This window comes from Coregonus clupeaformis, chromosome 12, assembly GCF_020615455.1.
Source record: "Coregonus clupeaformis isolate EN_2021a chromosome 12, ASM2061545v1, whole genome shotgun sequence".
NCBI classification, from domain to species: Eukaryota; Metazoa; Chordata; class Actinopteri; order Salmoniformes; family Salmonidae; genus Coregonus; species Coregonus clupeaformis.
Window position 1 is genome coordinate 42879078 of NC_059203.1, and position 20676 is coordinate 42899753.

A 20676-nucleotide genomic window follows, 5' to 3' on the forward strand; every position below is an offset into this window, starting at 1 on the left:
AATGTTTCATTGTATTTGGTGGTTCTTAACAGTATAAGGAAAGAAAGTCTACCAATATAATTTTTCATAGTCTAAAACAGCGATCATCAACTCGATTCAGCCGCGGGCAGATTTTTTCAAGTGGATGGTCGGGAGGCCGGAATTTAATAACAAATCATTTGTAGACTGCAAATTGACCGCAAGAAGCCCAACCAGATATATGACTTAAACAATCATTTCAAACCTTGCTTACATTTGTATACAATCACGTCTCTCTATTATACGTGGAAATACTTTGGAACAGATTTCCTGAATTAAAAATCACTTAGAGCTGATTTCCTGATGTTTTTAGTCTTATGGCCAACAATGAAAATAAAAAATATATATATATATACCACCGTTCAAAAGTTTGTTGTCACTTAGAAATGTCCTTGTTTTCGAAAGAAAAGCAATTTTTTTGTCCAGTAAAATAACATCAAATTGATCAGAAATACAGTGTAGACCTTGTTAATGTCGTAAATGGCTACTGTAGCTGGAAACTGCTGATTTTTAATGGATTATCTACATAGGCGTACAGAGGCCCATTATCAGCAACCATCAATCCTGTGTTCCAATGGCACGTTGTGTTTGCTAATCCAAGTTGATCATTTTAAAAGGCTAATTAATCATTAGAAAACCCTTTTGCAATTATGTGAGCTTAAAAGTGTTGTGCATCTTAATCTTTTTATTGGCCAGTCTGAGATATGTCTTTTTCTTTGCAACTCTACCTAGAAGGTCAGCATCCCGGAGTCACCTCTTCACTGTTGACGTTGAGACTGGTGTTTTGCGGGTATTATTTAATGAAGCTGCCAGTTGAGGACCTGTGAGGCGTCTGTTTCTCAAACTAGACACCAACGTATTTGTCCTCTTGTTCAGTTGTGCACCGGTGCCTCCCACTCTTTCTATTCTGGGTAGAGCCAGTTTGTGGTGTTCTGTGAAGGGAGTAGTACACAGCGTTGTACGAGATCTTCAGTTTCTTGGCAATTTCTCGCATAGAATAGCCTTCATTTCTCACAACAAGAATAGACTGACGAGTTTCAGAAGAAAGCTATTTGTTTCTGGCCATTTTGAGCCTGTAATCGAACCCACAATTGCTGATGCTCCAGATACTCAACTAGTCACAAGAAGGCCAGTTTTATTGCTTCTTTAATCAGCACAACAGTTTTCAGCTGTGCTAACATAATTGCAAAAGGGTTTTCTAATGATCAATTAGCCTTTTAAAATGATCAACTTGGATTAGCAAACACAACGTGCCATTGAAACACAGGACTGATGGTTGCTGATAATGGGCCTCTGTACGCCTATGTAGATATTCCATAAAAAATCAGCCGTTTCCAGCTATAATAGCCATTTACAACATTAACAATGTCTACACTGTATTTCTGATCAATTTGCTATTTTAATGGACAACAAAAGTTATTTTCTTTCAAAAACAATGACATTTCTAAGTGACCCCAAACTTTTGAACGGTAGTGTGTATATATATATATACACACAGTATCAGTCAAAAGTTTGGACACACCTACTCATTCAAGGGTTTTTCTTTACTTTTACTATTTTCTACATTATAGAATAATAGTGAAGACATCAAAACTATGAAATAACACATATGGAATCATGTAGTAACCAGAAAAGTGTTAAACAAATCAATGTTATTTTTGAGATTCTTCAAAGTAGCCTCCCTTTGCCTTGATGACAGCGTTGCACACTCTTGGCGTTCTCTCAACCAGCTTCATCTGAAACAGGTGTGCCTTGTTAAAAGTTAATTTGTGGAATTTCTTTCCTTTGTAATGCGTTTCAGCCAATCAGTTCTCTTTGCTTAATTAAGCTGTTCTTTCCATAATATGGACTTGGTCTTTTACCAAATAGGGCTATCTTCTGTATACCAACCCTACCATGTCACAACACAACTGATTGGCTGAAATGCATTACGAAGGAAAGAAATTCCACAAATTAACTTTTAACAAGGCACACCTGTTTCAGGTGACTACCTCATGAAGCTGGTTGAGAGAATGCCAAGAGTGTGCAAAGCAGTCATTTACATTTACATCATTTAGCAGACGCCCTTATCCAGAGCGACTTACAAATTGGTGCATTCAGTCACCAAGGCAAAGGGTGGCTACTTTGAAGAAACTAAAATCTATTTTGATTTGTTTAACACTTTTTTGGTAACATGATTCCATGTGTTATTTCATAGTTTTGATGTCTTCACTATTATTCTACAATGTAGAAAATAGTAAAAAATAAAGAAAAGCCCTTGAATGAGTAGGTGTGTCCAAACTTTTGACTGGTACTCTATATATATATTATTTTTGGCTCAGAAAACGTGGGCCGCCAGTTGGGCATCCCTGGTCTAAAATAAATGTGGGGGGAAAGAGGGAAGGAATTTGAGAACTGATCAGATTGTTCATTATATTCATTCATTTTCCATGTTTGGCATACACACAGTGACACAAGCATTGAAAGATGTAGTAAACAAAGTAAAAGCCTGTGTCAGTTTCAAATTCCCTTCAGTCCTATTACATCTGGGGTCCTAATCAGAACAAATACAAAAATCTTTATTTTTCATACCCTCTGATACAACATGAACTTACAACTGATCAAACCAAGATTTAAAAATCTAGTGGCTACCTCAGCACTGCCACCCCTCTTCCCACCAACACTTGAAAACGATGGAGATTAACAATAGTAAACAAAAATAAAAAAAAGTTGTTGACGATTTAAAAATGCACGGTGACACAAGGAAAAGCTTAAAAAATACAAAAATAAACTACAAAGATCTTCTGCATCAGTGCTTGCTAATTTCTGGGGAAGATTTTTGCAAGGTGTCATGTGTATGCTGCAAGTTTCAGTCCTAGAAAAGTCGGTCCCTCTCTACAAATGTTTTCCTTCGTCATTCGATCCTTTGTCCACTTCATAGCATCAGCCCTCAGTCCTCATCTTGGGGGGAAAGCACACTGATGAGATTACTAGGAGACTGGAGTCCAGTATGATATCGGTATAGATTCGTTTCTTAAATGAAGCACATTTCTGCTTGAGGGAAAAATGTCCCCCTTTGTTTGTTTTCCCATTTTGATTGTTCCTACCATCTAAACTAAACGCCACCACTGCCTCCTGTTCAGCACATCCTCAAACTGTACATCATCTCATGTAGTCTCTCCCTACATTCCCCAAAGATAAAACAAAAAACTAAAGTAACATTAAGCTCAGGCCGGCTCACAGCTTGGAAGCTGTAAATGTTTCTCTACAACTGCTCAACTACTGAAAGTAGCCAAAAATATGTATAATAAAAGTAGCTAGGGGGGAAAGAAGAAAAAAGAATTATGAAGTAAAAGCTATAATGTGCTTTTTTAAATTTGTGTTGCTCTAGAAATAGTATGACCTATAGAAAAAGGAGTCTTGCCTACAGAACCATATCTCTTATTTACTTTCATCTAGGGTTTCTGCTGCCATTTTGCTTATGTTGCTGGCTGGATGTAGGTTAACTTGAGGATGGGGTGAAGTCAGGATGAGGATGAAGAGATGGAGGGATGAGTCTTCCTGGTCAAACATGACAGCGAGTGGGGGGAGGTCATCTGTGCGATCTCACTGGTCCGTTCTTGCTTTCTTTTGACCAGCAGCCTTACTGCAGGGACAGACAGAAAGCAAACCATTTATTTTAAAGATAATTTGCCATTGTTGAGGAAATGTTAATCCACAACCAGTTAGTGATGATAATGTGTGTGAAATGTAGGCTAGATTAGATGGAACCAGGTACTTACGTATCAGGTGAGGAAACTGGTCTTTTTGGGGCAGGTTTTGCCAAGGCGCCATCTTTGCTGGACTCTAAAAAGAGGAAAAATCAATTTAAGAGAAACCGTAGTTAAACACTTAAAACAAGTACAACCATAATTATAATCGACAAGACGCTGCTCCATTTTGCTGAACAGCAGAATTTAAATGAAAGTCTACCCACCTTGCAGCCATCGGACTTGTGTGGCAGGGCCGTAGCCCTTCTCGTTGCGCGCGGCTATGCGGAAGATGATGGCGGGCTTGGTGGTGTAGTCTATGTGGGCATTGGAGAGGCTGGAGGACTGCACCAGACAGGAGGGGTTGGGCCCACAGTACACCCGCATGAAGGCCAGCTGGGCTGGGGTGGAGGCCTTGGGCTCAGCTGTCTGGGTGCTCTGGATGGCCAGGTACACAGAGTACTCAATGATCTTCCCTGATGTCACCGAGGGAGGCTCCCAGGTGAGGTGGGCACCATCTGGGCTCTGAGGGGTAAAGATGGAACCGTTGTTTTAACGCAAAACCAGCAGAAATACAATCCACATTCCATCAAGACTAGAAAAACGACAACCTCCGTGATTATTTGTTAAGGGTGCCCTAATACAGTAATTGTTCCATGACTAGTTTGCAGTTTTACCTTGCTGATTTTGATGGCACAAGGTGCTCCAGGGAAGCCTGGTAAACAGGTCTTAAAAGCAGAGATCTCTGAGAAGGAACCACGACCACAAGCGTTGATGCCAGCGACACGGAACTTGTAGGCTGTGCCAGGCTGCAGCTCCATTTTCTTCATCTGGTTATAGTCTGGGATGGCGCCCGAGTCATCCTACAACACACACATTGTTAGTGCTGCACTGAACTCTGATCTCTATGCCATAAAAGGCATGAATCCAGCTTTGAGGCTTACCTCTACTTGAGAATCGTCCCCTGGGATGAAGAAGTGCGTAACCACCATGTTTGTCACCTTGACGATGCCAACGTCGAACCACTGGTTCTCTTTTTTTACAAGAGTCTTGATAGGGGCTGGTTGAAGGTTTAGCTTCTGTATATGACCACGACATAAAGGGACTTAGAACATGCTGTGCCATTCAACGTTCCTCTCAAATTCTGATCAAACAGGCAGGATAAAAGCAGGACATTATGAGTACTCACACCACCCTCAATGCCATTGGACACCTCTGCTAGAGCAGCTGCAGCTTGCAGCTTCGCTGGACTGGCAACAGCAAATGTGCTTGAGGGGGCCAGGGCTGCAGATTCAAGGGGACAAGAGGGAGAGGTCAATTTAAGACCTGGAGAAACACTATTAGTAAGAACAAAGAATTACACTCCTAAAAGATCATTTAAAGAAATACTTACTCTCAGTGGATGTGTGCGGCAGCAGTGATGCCACAGCGCTGGAGACAGCTGCAGCCATCTCGGTGTGTCCGTTGCTCTCAGACGCAGGGTCGTTGAGGCTGTCTGCGGGGGCAAGGCCCTCCGTGGGCGGAGCCTGAGCGTTTCCTTGCTGCTGGGCCTGGGCCTGAGCCTGGGCCTGAGCCCGGGCCTGAGCCCGGGCCTGAGCTTCCTGGAGCTGGTGCTGCTGCTGGACCAAGGCTGCTAACTCCTGCTGGGTCAGGACGATGGGAATTGTGGTGGCCTGCTGTCTGGCCGAGCCAGAATCACCCTCGTCTATGCATGCAGAGAAGCAGTTTGATTGTGAGATTGTTGCAGTTGGGTAGCGCTCGTCTTCACACACATTGAAAGTATTTTGAGATTAATCCATTATCATTTACCAACAATTGCCTGGTAATACACTGCCAATCTGAGGGCCATACTTACTCATGACTGCCTGCTGTGCTGCCTGGAGGACTGCCTGGATGGCCAGGGCCTGGGCCTCCTCTGTGGCTGCAGCCTGCGCCGCTGCCTCCGCCGCTGCAGTCACAGCCAGCTCCTCTGCAGACAGACCTGTCCCCATCTGTCCCTCTGACAACTCTGGGGACAGCTCAGTCTCCATAGCTGTGCCTCCCCCCTCCGTAGCCGCGTCTGTCTGCATGGGCTCTTCTGTGGAACCTGCTGCACCCTCAGTGATCAACGAAATGGACTGGAGGTAAAAAAAATAAAAAATTAATGTTAGAAATTAATGAGTGCAAATTCTCAAATGGACAAGATTAATTAATTATTTCCATATAATCAATTTATTTTTGGCATTAGTTGCTGATAATTTGCCTAACCATGCCAGTGAGTAATTTATAACTAAATTCTTATTATGACAATTGTGGAATTTCTAGTGTATCAGTAGAGTCTAGACTGGCAAAGCATTGTTAGTTCAGTTAGGGGTTTCTTTACAGGTACTGAGGGCCCCGGGGCTGGTGTGGACTGGGTCACAGAAGTGATGGCTCTGCTCTGGGTGGCGGCTGGGGTTGTTCCTGATGCAGTGGTGAAGGGAGTCTCTGTACTGCTGGTGGCACTGTCTGCTCCATCTGCTGTAGGAAACACAACACATGGCATGAAATATAAACCTACATTAAAATAAAAACATTAAAAACAACAAGTATCTATTCTAGCGGTATACCTGTGGCAGTAGTTGCCGTGTTGGTGGTGCCAGTCTCGTGGGTTTCACAGGGGGGGTTGGAACACACCCTCTGCACCGTCCCTGTCTGGTTCCCGGCCATGTTGGAGCTGGCCTGGGACGGGGTGTTGGTGGTCCCTGTTTCGTGGGTCTCACAGGGTGGGTTTGAGCACACCCTCTGCACAGTGCCAGTCTGCCCATTACCCATGCTGGACAAGGACTGAGTGGCAGTGCTGGTTGTGCCCGTTTCATGTGTCTCGCAGGGCGGGTTAGAGCAGACCGTAGAGCTGACGGCTGGCTTGGGACTCTGCACGGTGCCGGTCTGGGCTGAGCCCATGTTGGAGCGTGCCGTGGTGTGGGTGAAGGTGGTGCCAGTGCTCAGGTTCTCTGGTCCCTGGTTGCCTGTGGAGGTTCCAGGGGAAGTAGAGGTGGTCATCTGAGGGGGAGAGGCAGACAGAGATGAGGGGTGAAAGGATGAGCTACTCTGGACAGTGCCCAATTGGTTAGACCCCATGATGGAGTGGGCGATGGTTGAGATGTTAGTGGTGCCCGTCTCGTGGGTCTCTGACGGAGGGCTTGTACACACCCTCATTGCCCCGCCCATGTCGGTGGAGGCGGTCGTTGCGGTGTTGGTGGTTCCGGTCTCGTGGGTCTCGCAGGGAGGGTTGGAGCAGACCCTCTGCACCCCACCTATAGCGGAGGAGGCTGTGGTTGCAGTATTGGTGGTTCCTGTTTCGTGGGTCTCACAAGGGGGGTTAGAGCAGACCATGGTGACAGTACCAGGGGCATCCCCGACCTCAGTGGAGGAGGGCTGCTCAGAGGTGGGGGAGGCCAGGAAAGACACGGGCAGGTCCTGCACTGGCTGGGCCTCAACCCCGCTGGGGGTGGTGATGAGAGTCACCTGGGTTGGCTGGTTTGCCGACTGAAATGAGAGCACATCAGGTATTGATTATGACTGAGAAAACCCAATCAAAAAGTTAACCACATTGTGCAGCATGACATTTCATGTTCCAATTCTCAAGAACATAATTGAAGCTACATCTACATTTTTGTATAAAGAATAGCACAGAGCTGTCTTACCATGGAGGTGGAAAGGGTAGTGGCTGTGGTCAGACTGGTCTGGGCTGCTGACACGGTGATGGCAGTGGGGTTGATAACTTGGCTGGACAGGGTGGCGATGGTGCCCAAGGTGGTGATGGGAGTTACCAGAGAGGCGTTAGCACTGGCTACAATGCCCCCTGCCAAGCTGGAGGAGACCGTCCCTGTGACTGTTCCCACAGTGGTGACACCTAGTGGAAACCAAGCACTAATCAACAAGGGGCAGACAGCTGGAACTTCAGTTGATAAAATGTAACTGCTTACTTATGAATTGAACAGACAGCACTTGTTTGCCATTTTTAATCAAGGTGTAATTATGAAACGTTATCCACACCAGTTGTTCCCTTGACGACCAGTGTAGTTATATTGGGCTTGACAGAAGACATCGTAACAGGGGTGACGAGTCGGACTCCACCCATGGGTACAGTGCGCAAAATGGTTCCAGGTTGGCCCGGAGCTCCCTTCAAAACCACCTAAAAAACCAAGGTGTAGGTATAATAATATAATTGAGACACTAGGGGGCACTATTACACTCATCCACTGGGGCAAGACATTTGATACAGCCAAATGTACAGTATTAGTAGCACTAATCAACAGAGCAGATCCAAATATAGTCCCCAGAAGTATGCATGCATTTCAACTGCTCCAAATGCTTTGCTGTTCTTAGCCGTATGATATTTATCAAATGTAACTAAATATAAAATTCCAGGTGATATTTAAAAGTTATTTTTTTTTTTTAAGGGAAAGGGCACCAATGTCAAAACTGAAACATCTACAATTGTTTCACATAGCCTATAAATATTATGCATAAACATATCATTAATGCATATTCTACAAGAGTTTGGAAGGGTCATTTCTGTGAGGTACCTGTGTCAGCCCCTGCTGGCCAGTTGCAGTGCCAAGCTTGGGCATTGTAGTGATGATTTTGCCTGGCGTGCCAGTGGTCATCATCTTGGTGGTGAGGATGGTGTAGGGCGTCTTCCCTGTGCTGCTGGTCACTGTTAGCGACAAAAACAACTGTCAGCATATGGTCCTATTGTATTGTGCTGTATTGTCCCTGAAACATTAAGTCAGTTGGTTCTGACCTGTGGCTCCAGGCTGGGTCATAATAGCAGACATAGGGATGGTCTTGATGATGGTGGTGCCCTGTTTGGTTGTGGTGGGCGACATGCCGCTGATGTTCAGGATGGTGGGTTTGCTCCCTGTGCCTCCTGCCTGGGACGTGGTGATGATGGTGGTGGGCTTGCCGTCCGCTGAGGTCACCAGCTTCAGTATGGTGCCGGCAGGGAGAGTACCCTTAGTCTACGGGAGACAAAGTGGATTATGAGCATGATCAACTGAAAGCCGGCTGAGCCTGTCCATGGAGTTTTAGCTACCTCCTTTTCCTGCACTCATGCAGATAGCTGACCTGTATGAGCTGTGTGAGAGGGTTAGTGGAAGCCTGGCCTGTAACAGCCGATGTCTGCACTGGCTTGGTTTGTACCACAGACATCATCTTGCCAAGGTTGGAGATCTGCTGACATAGGAGAGAGACTCAAGTTTATGAGTCACCAGAAAACATCACAGTATTTGGCATCAGGAGATCAGTGTCATGTGGACAACTGAACTGTGAGTACGGCTATCCTGTGAGTGTGGCCAATCTAACTGACCCTGACAGTCGTGTAGATCTATGAACTCAAGCTGTTCCTTTTCTTGGCGTTTTCCACAGCCACATCTTCAATCACAGGTTCATGCCTAGGCCATATAAGATTTCTAAAGTGTGAAAAACAATTTCTAAGTTCACGGCATGCATATAAAATTCTTAAGTTGGATCTTGTATAAGGAGAGACATTTCTCACAGCCTTCTCCCTGTACTCCCTCCCCTCCGTGTTCTGTAAGACTGTCTAGTTCTCTCACCAGAGTGCCGCTGCCTCCCATTGTGAGGGGGCTCTTGACCAGGGTGATGGTCTTGGTGACTCCTCCCACCATGGTGGTAACCACCTGGTGTTGCTGGGCTACAGTAACCGTGCCTGACTTGTGGACAGTGATGATGGGTCTGTTGGGAGAGTTAGGTGACGATACGGTTGCTGTGCCCACCTGAGCTGCAGCTGTCTTCAGCATGCGAGTGGCTGGGTTACTAACCTGGATGCAGAAAAAACAAAATGTGTTTAGGGTGTAAATTCAAAACTGGGCCATGACAGAGACTGCCTGACAAATGGACACATTCTGCCATTGAGTTTCTTTTTTTTTTACAGACCGATATTTGATAGGTTTTACCATGAGAGGAGATGCCATTTTGACTGTAGTGGAGCCAGGGGAGACAGCCATGGTTTTGACAAGGGTGGCACCTGCTGGAATGTTGAGTACAGTGCTTGAAGAGGGTGGGATCTTCTGTGTGGCTGCTGCAGCTGCAGCCAAAGCTGCCATGCCACTCATCTGAGGGCTGCTGCCAACTGGCTAAAAGGAAAACAAACAGTCCTGAGTGAGACAATACTCTTTACATTACTCTTTAACCTTGAATAACAAAACCATTTCACAATTGTCCATACTGTTCCTTGGGCGTTCTGGGCAGGAACAACCATGCGAACTCCTGGAAGAAGTGATGTCACAGTGACAGGGGATTTCCCAGCCTGGTTGGGTCGCACAGTGACAAGGGAGGTACCCGTGCCAGACAGCGGCGCTGCAACCTTCAAGATAGCTGTCAAAACAACAGAAAACCGGCTCAGTCTGGAGCCTTCGAGGTCTGCTTTTTACATATCATTTTGGTATACGGTTATCGAAATACAATGGGCTGTAAAAGTGAACAATGAAAACGATCTGTGACAATAGTCCATAAAATGGTACAAACAACCTCCACAGAACAAGGACATCCATGGTTTTACCTGGCCCATGAGCTGTGGAGGCAGCCAGCGGGATTCTGGGCATGTTGGGAAGGATAGTAGGGGAGGAAGCCTGGGGCACAATAGTGATACCTGTGTGTGGTAGGTTCTGAGCAGAGGGAGCAGCTGTGGCTGGGCTCTTAGGCGAGTTCCCTGGCAGAGAGGAGGTGGCATTGAGGGCCGGCGAGGTGACAGCAGTGGCAGCTGGGATGTCGTACTTCTGCAGCTGCAGCAGGTATGTGTCTGCGGTGGACACAGTACCCCAGCTTACCTCCAGGGAGTTGGTGTTGGCACGGACTAGCTGCACTCTCGAGGGAGCATGTGGCCTCTCTGTAACCAAAACACAAAATGGTCACATTTCTTATAAGCAATCAACAGAAGCAGAGTAAGCCTTGCCAAGAGCACAGTTGAGCAAATACTGTCGGCTTGTTTTACCAGTGTAAATGAGCAACATAGAGGTGACTCACCTGTCTCAAGGTACCAGAGGTCTTTACAGCAGACTTGGTTGTTCCATGCTTTACGGTAACCGTCACGGCCGCTCCAGACATACAACCTGGAGTTGATGGCCACAGAGCAATGTCCTGCCCGGGCCCTTGGGATATTGTCCTCCAGAGTATCCATCACCACTGATTCCCAGGCCATGGAGTCTGGGGTAAAAAGAAACATGAGGGTTACATTTAATTTTTTGACAGCAATATAATTTGACCACCAGGTGACACTGTGCCATTTACCAATGGAAGTGTCACAGTGAATGTTTTCACTTAGACAGAGTTTGTTGAAGTAGATCAATTCATAACACACAAATAAAATCTAGATAAACATTATTCAGTGTGTAAGGTTTAATGCAAGTAGTAGCAACAATAACTGAAAATGGGGAGACGAACCGAGATTTAGGCAGGCCAGTGTGTTTGTGCACTTCCATTCCTTCTCATGTGTGGCCACCTTCACGTCATCCATAACCAGGGGAACCCATCCCCCAAACACAAACATCCTACAATGATAAGTAGACAAAGAAATGAGAATCAAGCAGTCATCATAAATAGGCTACCGCTGAGAGATTTAACCAATTGTTATTCCAGAGATCTAAATGATCATAATATAATTCCAACAGGTATTCGGGGAGATCTCACTTGTTTGTGATGGTGGTGGCAGAGTGGAGACTCCTGGGCAGAGGTGCTGTGCCATTCACTGATGGCTTAGTCCAGTTCAGGGTGTCTGCAGACAGAGCAAGATCATTTAGATAATACATTGACAAGACTGATTAATGCGAGTAAGAGACAAAGAGTGATTATATACAATAATATGGCAATACTGTTAACTAAGGAGCCTACCGATGTCAAGGGTCCATAGATCTCCCAGACGACAGCCACTCATCCCTCCATAGATGATCAGGCGAGATTTTTTGCTGTCCTTTTCTGTGTACACTACTGCAGTGTGGCTCTCGCGAGGAGGCGGCAAAACGCCATAAGTAATTGGTATATCCCAGCCCACAACACTGGAGCCAGCACGAAGCTCCAGGGTGTACAGATCATTCAGGTATCTAGTGACAAAAGAGAGATTTCAGTCAGAATGTCTTTCTAATTGCTTAATACAAACTATCTGTTTGCTTCCATTCCACAGCATCAGTTTATCCTGTTACCCCACGTTTCCTTCTTAAGGAAACGGTACCTGGGGATGTTGTTTTTGGGGTCCTCGCTGTCATTAGCCAGTCCTCCAAACAGGTAGCACTTGTTGCCCACCAGCGAGAAACTGTGGCCAAGTCGAGGACAGGGAGGTGGGCCATTTTTTGGGGTCTTAGCTTTCAACTTTTTCCATTCCCATCTGCTGGCCTGAACAAGAAAAAGCATAGACAGACATATGCAAAAGATGATAGCATGCTGTAATCATTATCTATTTATAAATACTTAAAGACAGCCATTTTACCCCTGGCTTTATATCTACCAATCTTTAGAGCAAGAGTGTGCTGTAAGCATTCAATTACCTGTAGCTCATAGAGATCATTGCTGTATTTTCCATATTCCACCATTCCACCAAACACCAGAAGCCGTGTGCCATCACAAACAAAACCGTATGCAGCACATCCAGGGGGAATATCACCACGAACCGCAGGGATAAACCATTGGTTTGTTGCTAGATTAAATAAATAGAGATTAGTCTGTGTGTACAGGTAGACATTGTTGGGTGGTCAAGTGCTAGGTAGGCCTATGATGTGAGATGTGAAGCAAATGCTATTTTGAGTAAATATTTACTCGAGCATGATCCAAGCATATCTGACAAATGCAACCTGCATCTTCTTCGGGCCAGGTCTGTTTGAAAGTGTCACATGAGAAGTGCATGACGTATGTCCTATGCATTGTACTTATATCTGCATAACCCAAAGTTTAAAAACATCAACTGAAATTTCAACTGTAACAATCATTGCTCTCTCAAAAACGTAACAGAAAATTATAATTTAACACTTTTATAACTGTGCATGTTGACTGCATAAGTCACAATATAATAAGGTAGGGAATTGCTGCACTCTGTCTTTCTTGGGAACAAAATGTTGAAATAACTAATTTTGCTACTCGGGACAATATCAGTACAGTGAACAGAAATTGCGTGCATCCAATAATCCAATGTTCAAAACAGTGCTCCTGTCGTCCATTTTATTTTAGCGCGCCATTTTCATTTGTGCGCTTTCAGTTCTGTGCCACCAGACGGCGACAGTTTGTCGGGGAATATGTCAGGCTACATTTCCCCCTAAATCTGATCAGACTCCAGCACACCACACAAAACAGACTACTATTCGTGACAACAGCGGGCGAATGGACCATATAGAGGGGCCCATCGGATTAGAAGCCAGAAAGTATCTGTCAATGAAAGACGTACCTGCTACAGTAATTGATTACATAAAATAAATTAGTGTATGGAGAGTTGGTGGCAATATGCAGATTCGGCTGCATGGCTAACATTTTAAACTAAGTTATCTTACCTGTGTTGTAGACATGCAATTCATCCACAATTCCTTCATTTCCTCCTCCAAAAACAACCATCAATTCCTTTATAGCAACGGCTCTGTGACCATGTCTGGGCCGAGGGACAGGTCCAGACCATCCTAATACCCGCTTCCATCGTGGCTGCAGAGTTGAACCAGTGGTCCCAGACACCATGGAACCAGTCATGTCCTCTTCAGTATAAATAAATAAAAAAGGTTTGTTTAAACAAGAAAATGAGAACTCCAAAGCAAGATTGATGACCAGGTCTATTGATACTTGCGAATTGAGGCTAAAACTAAGACAAATTGTGCAAAGTGAAGACTGCACGTGCAATCGATTGCTGGGCCCAAACGCGATGTATTGAGAGCGTAGATGTGAAAAAATGATATTGTAATTGTAAACTCCAGGGAAGCCGCCATTTTACCGACGCTTCGCAAAAAGGGAAAAAGCCGGCTATTATTATAATGAATCATGATACACCTAATAGCTACTCACTCTAAAGAGAATACAAATGTATTCGACATAACAACGTTATATTGCGCGTCCTTGGAAATGTCATTTTTTGCCGTTGCATCTTGCAGTTAAAGTTTTGAAGCAACCCTAGAGTGCCTCTCTATGGGAGCCGCCATCTTGTATTACAACCAAACAAACCTCCGCCAGTCTGAAAAATGGCGGAAGAGAATACAAATTAAAAAGACAAATACTTGTGTTAGCTAAATTAAGCTTTAACCTACTGCTTCAACAATAAGGTGCACTAGCCATATCCCACTACAGTCCTATTACTAAATATGTGGATGAAGTGTACCACAAATAGACGCAAAGCATTTGTAATTAGACCCGTTTACTGTGGATTGCTATTTTCATGCTTCTCTGTGAGTCGCCATATTTGTCACATTCATTCAATCTATCGCCACTTATGCGTTTCATTAAACGTTTATACATCTTTAAAGTCTAATCGAATGTAATTTCTGTCAGATGTACAATATCACGTGAAATGTCAAACTTTCACAACACATCAATTAGAAAACCGCGCGTGCACTACATAGTTATGGCTAATAGACTAACGTAGCCAGCTGGCTCACAATGTTAGCATGGGAGGCTTACTAGCACAGCGTCATGTACCGATTACATACAATGCAGTTACATAAATATACATGCATTATATAGCCAGTGTAATGTAATTCAATATGTTACATTTCAAATAAAGTGTTGTTATTTATCATGCCGTCTCTGGAATCAGCCATCTTTTCGAAAATCGGCCTACTTTTAAGCTCCCTCAAGAAAAATGGCCGTACAGTCCGCCACAACAAAACACCTATATTCACAAAATCTGACGTCCGTAAGACATATTACTTACTTCTTTCGATGCACTATTTCCAATAAGACGATTTGGGGGTCTACTCTTGAATCACTAGCCCAAGTTCATTCGATTTGTGAAGAAGTATTCCCTCTCATGCCTGCCTGGAAGCTGCCATCTTCTTGACAACCAAAAGGGGAGGAAAATACAGCGATTTGGCGTCACCCAAAACAAACATGGCGACTAGTATAGAACCGCTATCAATTAATGCATATTGGAGTAAACTAAACGTGCGTTTTGACTTCAAAACAACCTACGTAATTAAATTTTATATATTTGAAATGGGCATTTACATTTGGACATCTGAAACATTTCCTTTATTTCGTTGGAAGTTATCATACTTGCACGGGCTACATTGTCCCTTACTAAAGATGGCGATTAACACATATTTATATCAGTTTAGTACACGATTAAGCAAATATAAGAGATGTGCTATTTATGTTCTCTAAATTACTTATAACAAAACACACAATCAACGGTGGAATTATGAACATTTTGTTTTGGGGGACTTTACAGTCCCATTCAACAACCCACTGGATGCTAATTGCCACGCCCCCACATTCAGTAAAGCGATAGTGTGGTACCAAACCTACACACAAGTGTTTTGGTGTATCTCAATGTTGCATGAATGTATGCATGAAGGCATCAAAAAGGTTAATACCCTACCGGTACACAGTAAGCCATATAAAGACAGTCACTTTAATATTGCAAAAATGCAATTCACCCTTCTTGTTCTTGTCTGTATGCAAAGTAACACATGAGGGGAAAAACAGAGATAGTATATGCATGCACATGCTGCATGGGAAAATGCTAGACCCAAAGCACAATACTGACCAATGGACATGACTCTGTAGCTTCAAAGGGCTTAAAGGTACTGAACAGTCATTCTGAAAAGCACTTTTTCTCTCATGGCTCTCACTTTTTCTCTGCATCGCAGTGCTAGCTGTGCCACTAGAGATCCTGGTTCGTATCCAGGCTCTGCTGTAACCGGCCGCAACCGGGAGACCAATGGGGCGGCGCACAATTCGTCCAGGGTAGGGGAGGGAATGGCCGGCAGGGAGGTAGCTCAGTTGGTAGAGCATGGCGTTTGCAACGCCAGGGTTGTGGGTTCGATTCCCACGGGGGGCCAGTATGGAGAAAAAATATATAAAAAAAGAATAATGTATGCACTAACTGTAAGTCGCTCTGGATAAGAGCGTCTGCTAAATGACGTAAATGTAAATGTAAAACACATGCTGAATGGGCTTATATTCATGAGCTCGCCTTGACTGACAGCACTTTGAAACAACTTGGATGCAGTGAGCAGTGTCACAGTAAAATCATCTCAAGCTAATTTGGTGATATACAAAGCAACTCAAACAACATTGAAATTGCGTCAATGATATCAATTTAGTATTATACAGTGCATTCGGAAAGTATTCAAACCCCTTGACTTTTTCCACATTTTGTTACGTTAAAGCCTTATTCTAAAATGGATTAAATAAATAAAAATCCTAATTAATCTATACACAATATCCCATAATGACAAAGAGAAAACAGTTTTTTAGAAATTGTTGCAAATGTGTTAAAAATAAAAAACAGAAATAACTTATTTACATAACTATTCAGACCCTTTGCTATGAGACTCGAAATTGAGCTCAGGTGCATCCTCTTTCCATTGATCATCCTTGAGATGTTTCTGCAACTTGATTTGATTCCACCTCTGGTAAATTCAATTGACTGGACATGATTTGGAAAGGCACATACCTGTCTATATAAGGTCCCACAGTTGACAGTGCATGTCAGAGCAAAAACCAAGCCATGAGGTTGAAGGAATTGTCAGTAGAGCGCCGAGACGGGATTGTGTCGAGGTACAGATCTGGGGAAGGGTACCAAAACATTTCTGCAGCATTGAAGGTCCCCAAGAACACAGTGGCCTCCATCATTCCTAAATGGAAGACGTTTGTAACCACCAAGACTCTTCCTAGAGTTGGCCACCCGGCCAAACTGAGCAATCGGGGGAGAAGGGCCTTGGTCAGGGAGGTGACCAAGAACCCGACGGTCACTCTGACAGAGCTCCAGAGTTCCTCTGTGGAGATGGGAGAACCTTCAATAAGGACAACCATCTCTGCAGCACTCCACCAATCAGGTCTTTATGGTAGAGTGGCCAGACGGAAGCCACTCCTCAGTAAAAGGCACATGACAGCCCGCTTGGAGTTTGCCAAAAGGCACCTAAAGGACTCCCAGACCATGAGAAACAAGGTTCTCTGGTCTGATGAAACCAAGATTGAACACTTTGGCCTGAAAGCCAAGCGTTACATCTGAAGGAAACCTGGCACCATCCCTACGGTGAAGCATTGTGGTGGCAGCATCATGCTGTGGGGATGTTTTTCAGCAGCAGGGACTGGGAGACTAGTCAGGATTGAGGGAAAGATGAACAGAGTTAAGTACAGAGAGATCCTTGATGATAACCTGCTCCAGAGCGCTCAGGTCCTCAGACTGGGGTGAAGGTTCACCTTCCTTAAGGGTTCCGATCCTAAGCACACAGCCAAGACAACGCAGGAGTGGCTTCGGGACAAGTCTCTGAATGTCCTTGAGTGGCCCAGCAAGAGCCCAGTTTTTAACCCGATCGAACATCTCTGGAGAGACCTGAAGATAGCTGTGCTGTGACGCTCCCCATCCAACCTGACAGAGCTTGAGAAGATCTGCAGAAAATAATGGGAGAAACTCCCCAAATACAGGTGTGCCAAGCTTGTAGCGTCATACCCAAGAAGACTCAAGGCTGTAATCACTGCCAAAGGTGCTTCAACAAAGTATATTTACATTTACATCATTTAGCAGACGCTCTTATCCAGAGCGACTTACAAATTGGTGCATTCAACTTATGATAGCCAGTGGGACAACCTCCTTTTTTTTAATGGGGGGTGGGGGAAGAAGGATTACTTTATTTTATTCCAGGTATTCCTTAAAGAGGTAGGGTTTCAAGTGTCTCCGGAAGGTGGTCAGTGGAAAGTGTCTGAAAACGTATGTAAATGTGATATTTCAGTTAAATTTACAAACATTCCTAAAAACCTGTTTTTGCTTTATCATTATGGGGTGTTGTGTGTAGATTGGGCTTCCCCTGTACATGGGCTTCCCCTGTAGCTCAGTTGGTAGAGCATGGCGCTTGCAACGCCAAGGTTGAGGGTTCGTTTCCCACAGGGGGCCAGTATGAAAATGTATGCACTCACTAACTGTAAGTCACTCTGGATAAGAGCGTCTGCTAAATGACTTAAATGTAAAATGTAGATCGATGAGCAAAAAAATAATTTGACTCAATTTTAGAATAAGGCTGTAACGTAACAATGTGGATAAAGTCAAGGGGTCTGAATACTTTCAGAATGCACTGTACATCTCCCGTTTGGCATGTCTCTTGTGATGCGGTTCACCGCAGCACTGGCAGATGTGTTGACTTGACAACTGCGTCTGAGTTTTGAATGACCCTTTCCCCCTTTTTTCCCTTGCTGGCTAGCCAGTAACTACCTAACATCAGAAACAGATCAAAGGGGTAACGTATCTTTGCCATAGATGAACAGGGTAAACTTTTCATTATGGGGCAGGGGACCAGTAACTTTTTGATCAAACTTTGTCAATGTAGAAGCAACAGTCATTTTTCATATTTTGGTCATCATCCTTTGATCTGGTTTCCTTAAAATATCGTCCAATTTCATGAAAAACATGATTTTGACTGTTCATGACCAATTATTATTGGATTATTGCAACGGATAAGCATTTTCATCTGTGGTTTTTGGTATGTGTTTATTTTCTTACATTAAAACATAATTCCAACAAAAATGCTGAGGAACATAGATAAAACATGTCTACATTCGAAGAGCCAGCTAGGGGGTAGGACTATTTTAGGTTATTCTGTCAGTAGGCTATTCATGCATAGGTAGATAGGCCTGGCTATGAACAGCGTACATTTGATGTAGGGTAAATTCATAAAGTGAATTGAAATTAAATCTCAAGAGTTGAAAATTAATTCCTTTTCAATTATTGAATTGAAATGGAATTTCAATGGTGTAAGTAAAGCATGCTGGATGCCTAACAGGGATTTCATTTCACATTTCATAAATTTAGATGAAGGAACAGAGAGGAGGAAAGAAAGTACTCTCAGTAGGCCTTTACACTTGAGACATTTTGCTACTATTTTGACTGTTGCTCTTTTGGTCTACATTCTAACCATCTGCCTGATGGGGGCGCTTTCCTCTATGGAACAGAACCGCATTTTCTGTTGTTCTTGCAAAAGGTTGGCAGGGGGCAGTCTAACATAGCAAAATGTCTCAGGTGCCTCCTGAGAGTTCTTTCTTTCATCCTCTCTGTTCCTTCATCTACATGAAATGTGAAAACAAATCCCTGTTAGGCATCCAGCATGCTTTACTTATAACATGATGCTTTGCACTCAATTGCAATTTGAGTACAGTGCAAATGAGTCTACCTTTTCACATTGCCCGTGCAGTCCTGTATGGGAAATGTATAGGTAGTTAGAACAGGGATTTGTTAAGTTAATTCACACAATGTAGCTGAAGGAACAGAGAGCATTACAGAGCAACATTTCTGCCAGCCAACCCACTCGCACTCTTCTTCTTTATAGCAAGCAGATACTCCTCCTTTCTCTGCATTTGGCTTCGATTCCTCTGTTTTCACCTCAGTGTTCAAAATCCTTATCTGACCTGGTCCTCTTTGTCTAAGGATTTCTTATTAGGGTAAATCCATTTAAATTCAATCACTTTTTGACAACATCCCTTTTGATTTAAACAAAACTTTCCATATATGTTTGCCTGTGAAAGAAGGGGTCAGAAAGTTACTTTTTGGACCTGAATGCCAAAACATTCAGGAGATAAAGGTGCTCAAATTTGACCCGTTTTGCATGGCCCATACCATGAGACATCCATGTCTTCATCACTGGAAAATATGAATGGTTGAGATTGAAATTATTGAAAAGCTTTCAAACAGGGTTTTCAAACTATTTAATAATTTCTTTAAAAAAATATATACTGAACAAAAATATAAACGCAACATGCAACAATTTGAAAGATTTTACTGAGTTACAGTTCATATAAGGAAATCAGTCAATTTTAAATAAATAAATGAGGCCATAATGTATGGATTTCACATGACTGGGCTGGGGTGCAGCCATGGGTGGGCCTGTGAGGGCATAGGCCCACCCACTGGGGAGCCAGGCCCAGCCAATAAAGCCCCACAAAAGGGCTTTATTACAGACAGAAATACTCCTCACAAAATTTGAGAGATATTAGCTTTTTGTGCATATGGAACATTTCTGGGATTTTTTAATTCAGCTGTTGAAACATGGGACCAACACATTACGTGTTGCATTTATATTTTTGTTCAGTGTAGTTTTATAAGAATTATGACTTTTTTTTAACCTTTGACATCAATTATCTGAAAATGCGTAAACTCCATTTTTTTTACATTCGCATATGTTGTCGTTTAGACCCTACTTTACATAATCTGAGGTTTTTGTGTTGTGCCCACCATCAGTTGATAGAAAACATGCTCTTGAATACAGGGTGGGTGTTATTTCAATCATAGAAATATAATTCATAGAATGGACCTATCCCTTCAGACCACTGCAATTTAGCTGGTGCACCATTGACATTTCAATTTTAACTTCTAATTTCTACCACAAAGATGGCCGCCGGCCCACCCACCGTCAAATGTCAACCTAATTGGGCATGTCTATTCTATTATCTATATTTCTACGATTTCAATAGGTTTCTATGGAGTATTGACAGTATAATTTCAAACAACAGATTTAATTTAAAACAACAGATATTCCCATTCTCTGATGTGTGGACCTCCAACCATCTTTATGCTACCATATGAAAGTTGACCCCACCCTGTATTCAAGTTGACCCCACCCTGTATAGCATGTTGTGTCTCAACTGATGGCGGGCACAACACAAAAACCTCAGATGATATAAAATAGGGTATAAGCTACAACATATGCGAATATGAAGAAAAAAAAATGGTGGGGTCCCCCAGTTAGCGTATGAACACGCCATAAGCCATGAA

At 43.5% G+C, this 20676-nt stretch overlaps 1 protein-coding gene across 4 annotated transcripts; it reads right to left on the reverse strand.

Moving 5' to 3' along the window:
- Positions 1-2555: 2555 nt before the first annotated feature.
- Positions 2556-14751, reverse strand: LOC121578253 (host cell factor 1). 4 transcript variants are annotated; one of them, XM_041892471.2, is made up of 28 exons: positions 14623-14751; positions 13262-13456; positions 12269-12417; positions 11956-12116; positions 11619-11827; positions 11418-11502; positions 11172-11278; positions 10755-10934; positions 10381-10617; positions 9958-10106; positions 9686-9865; positions 9326-9550; positions 8838-8942; positions 8515-8731; positions 8297-8427; positions 7764-7902; positions 7412-7620; positions 6918-7253; positions 6335-6767; positions 6109-6245; positions 5602-5863; positions 5140-5451; positions 4936-5030; positions 4691-4825; positions 4424-4609; positions 3974-4271; positions 3780-3843; positions 2556-3643 (listed from the first exon to the last, which is right to left on the reverse strand). In XM_041892471.2, the coding sequence occupies exons 2-28, from the start codon at positions 13449-13451 to the stop codon at positions 3604-3606; spliced, it is 4971 nt and encodes a 1656-aa protein (XP_041748405.1). In that variant the 5' UTR covers positions 13452-13456; positions 14623-14751; the 3' UTR covers positions 2556-3603. The 4 variants fall into 4 exon arrangements, with proteins under 4 accessions (XP_041748405.1, XP_041748407.1, XP_041748404.1 ...); XM_041892473.2 differs by having other exon boundaries at positions 6109-6242; positions 8838-8945; XM_041892470.2 differs by having other exon boundaries at positions 8838-8945.
- Positions 14752-20676: the final 5925 nt, after the last annotated feature.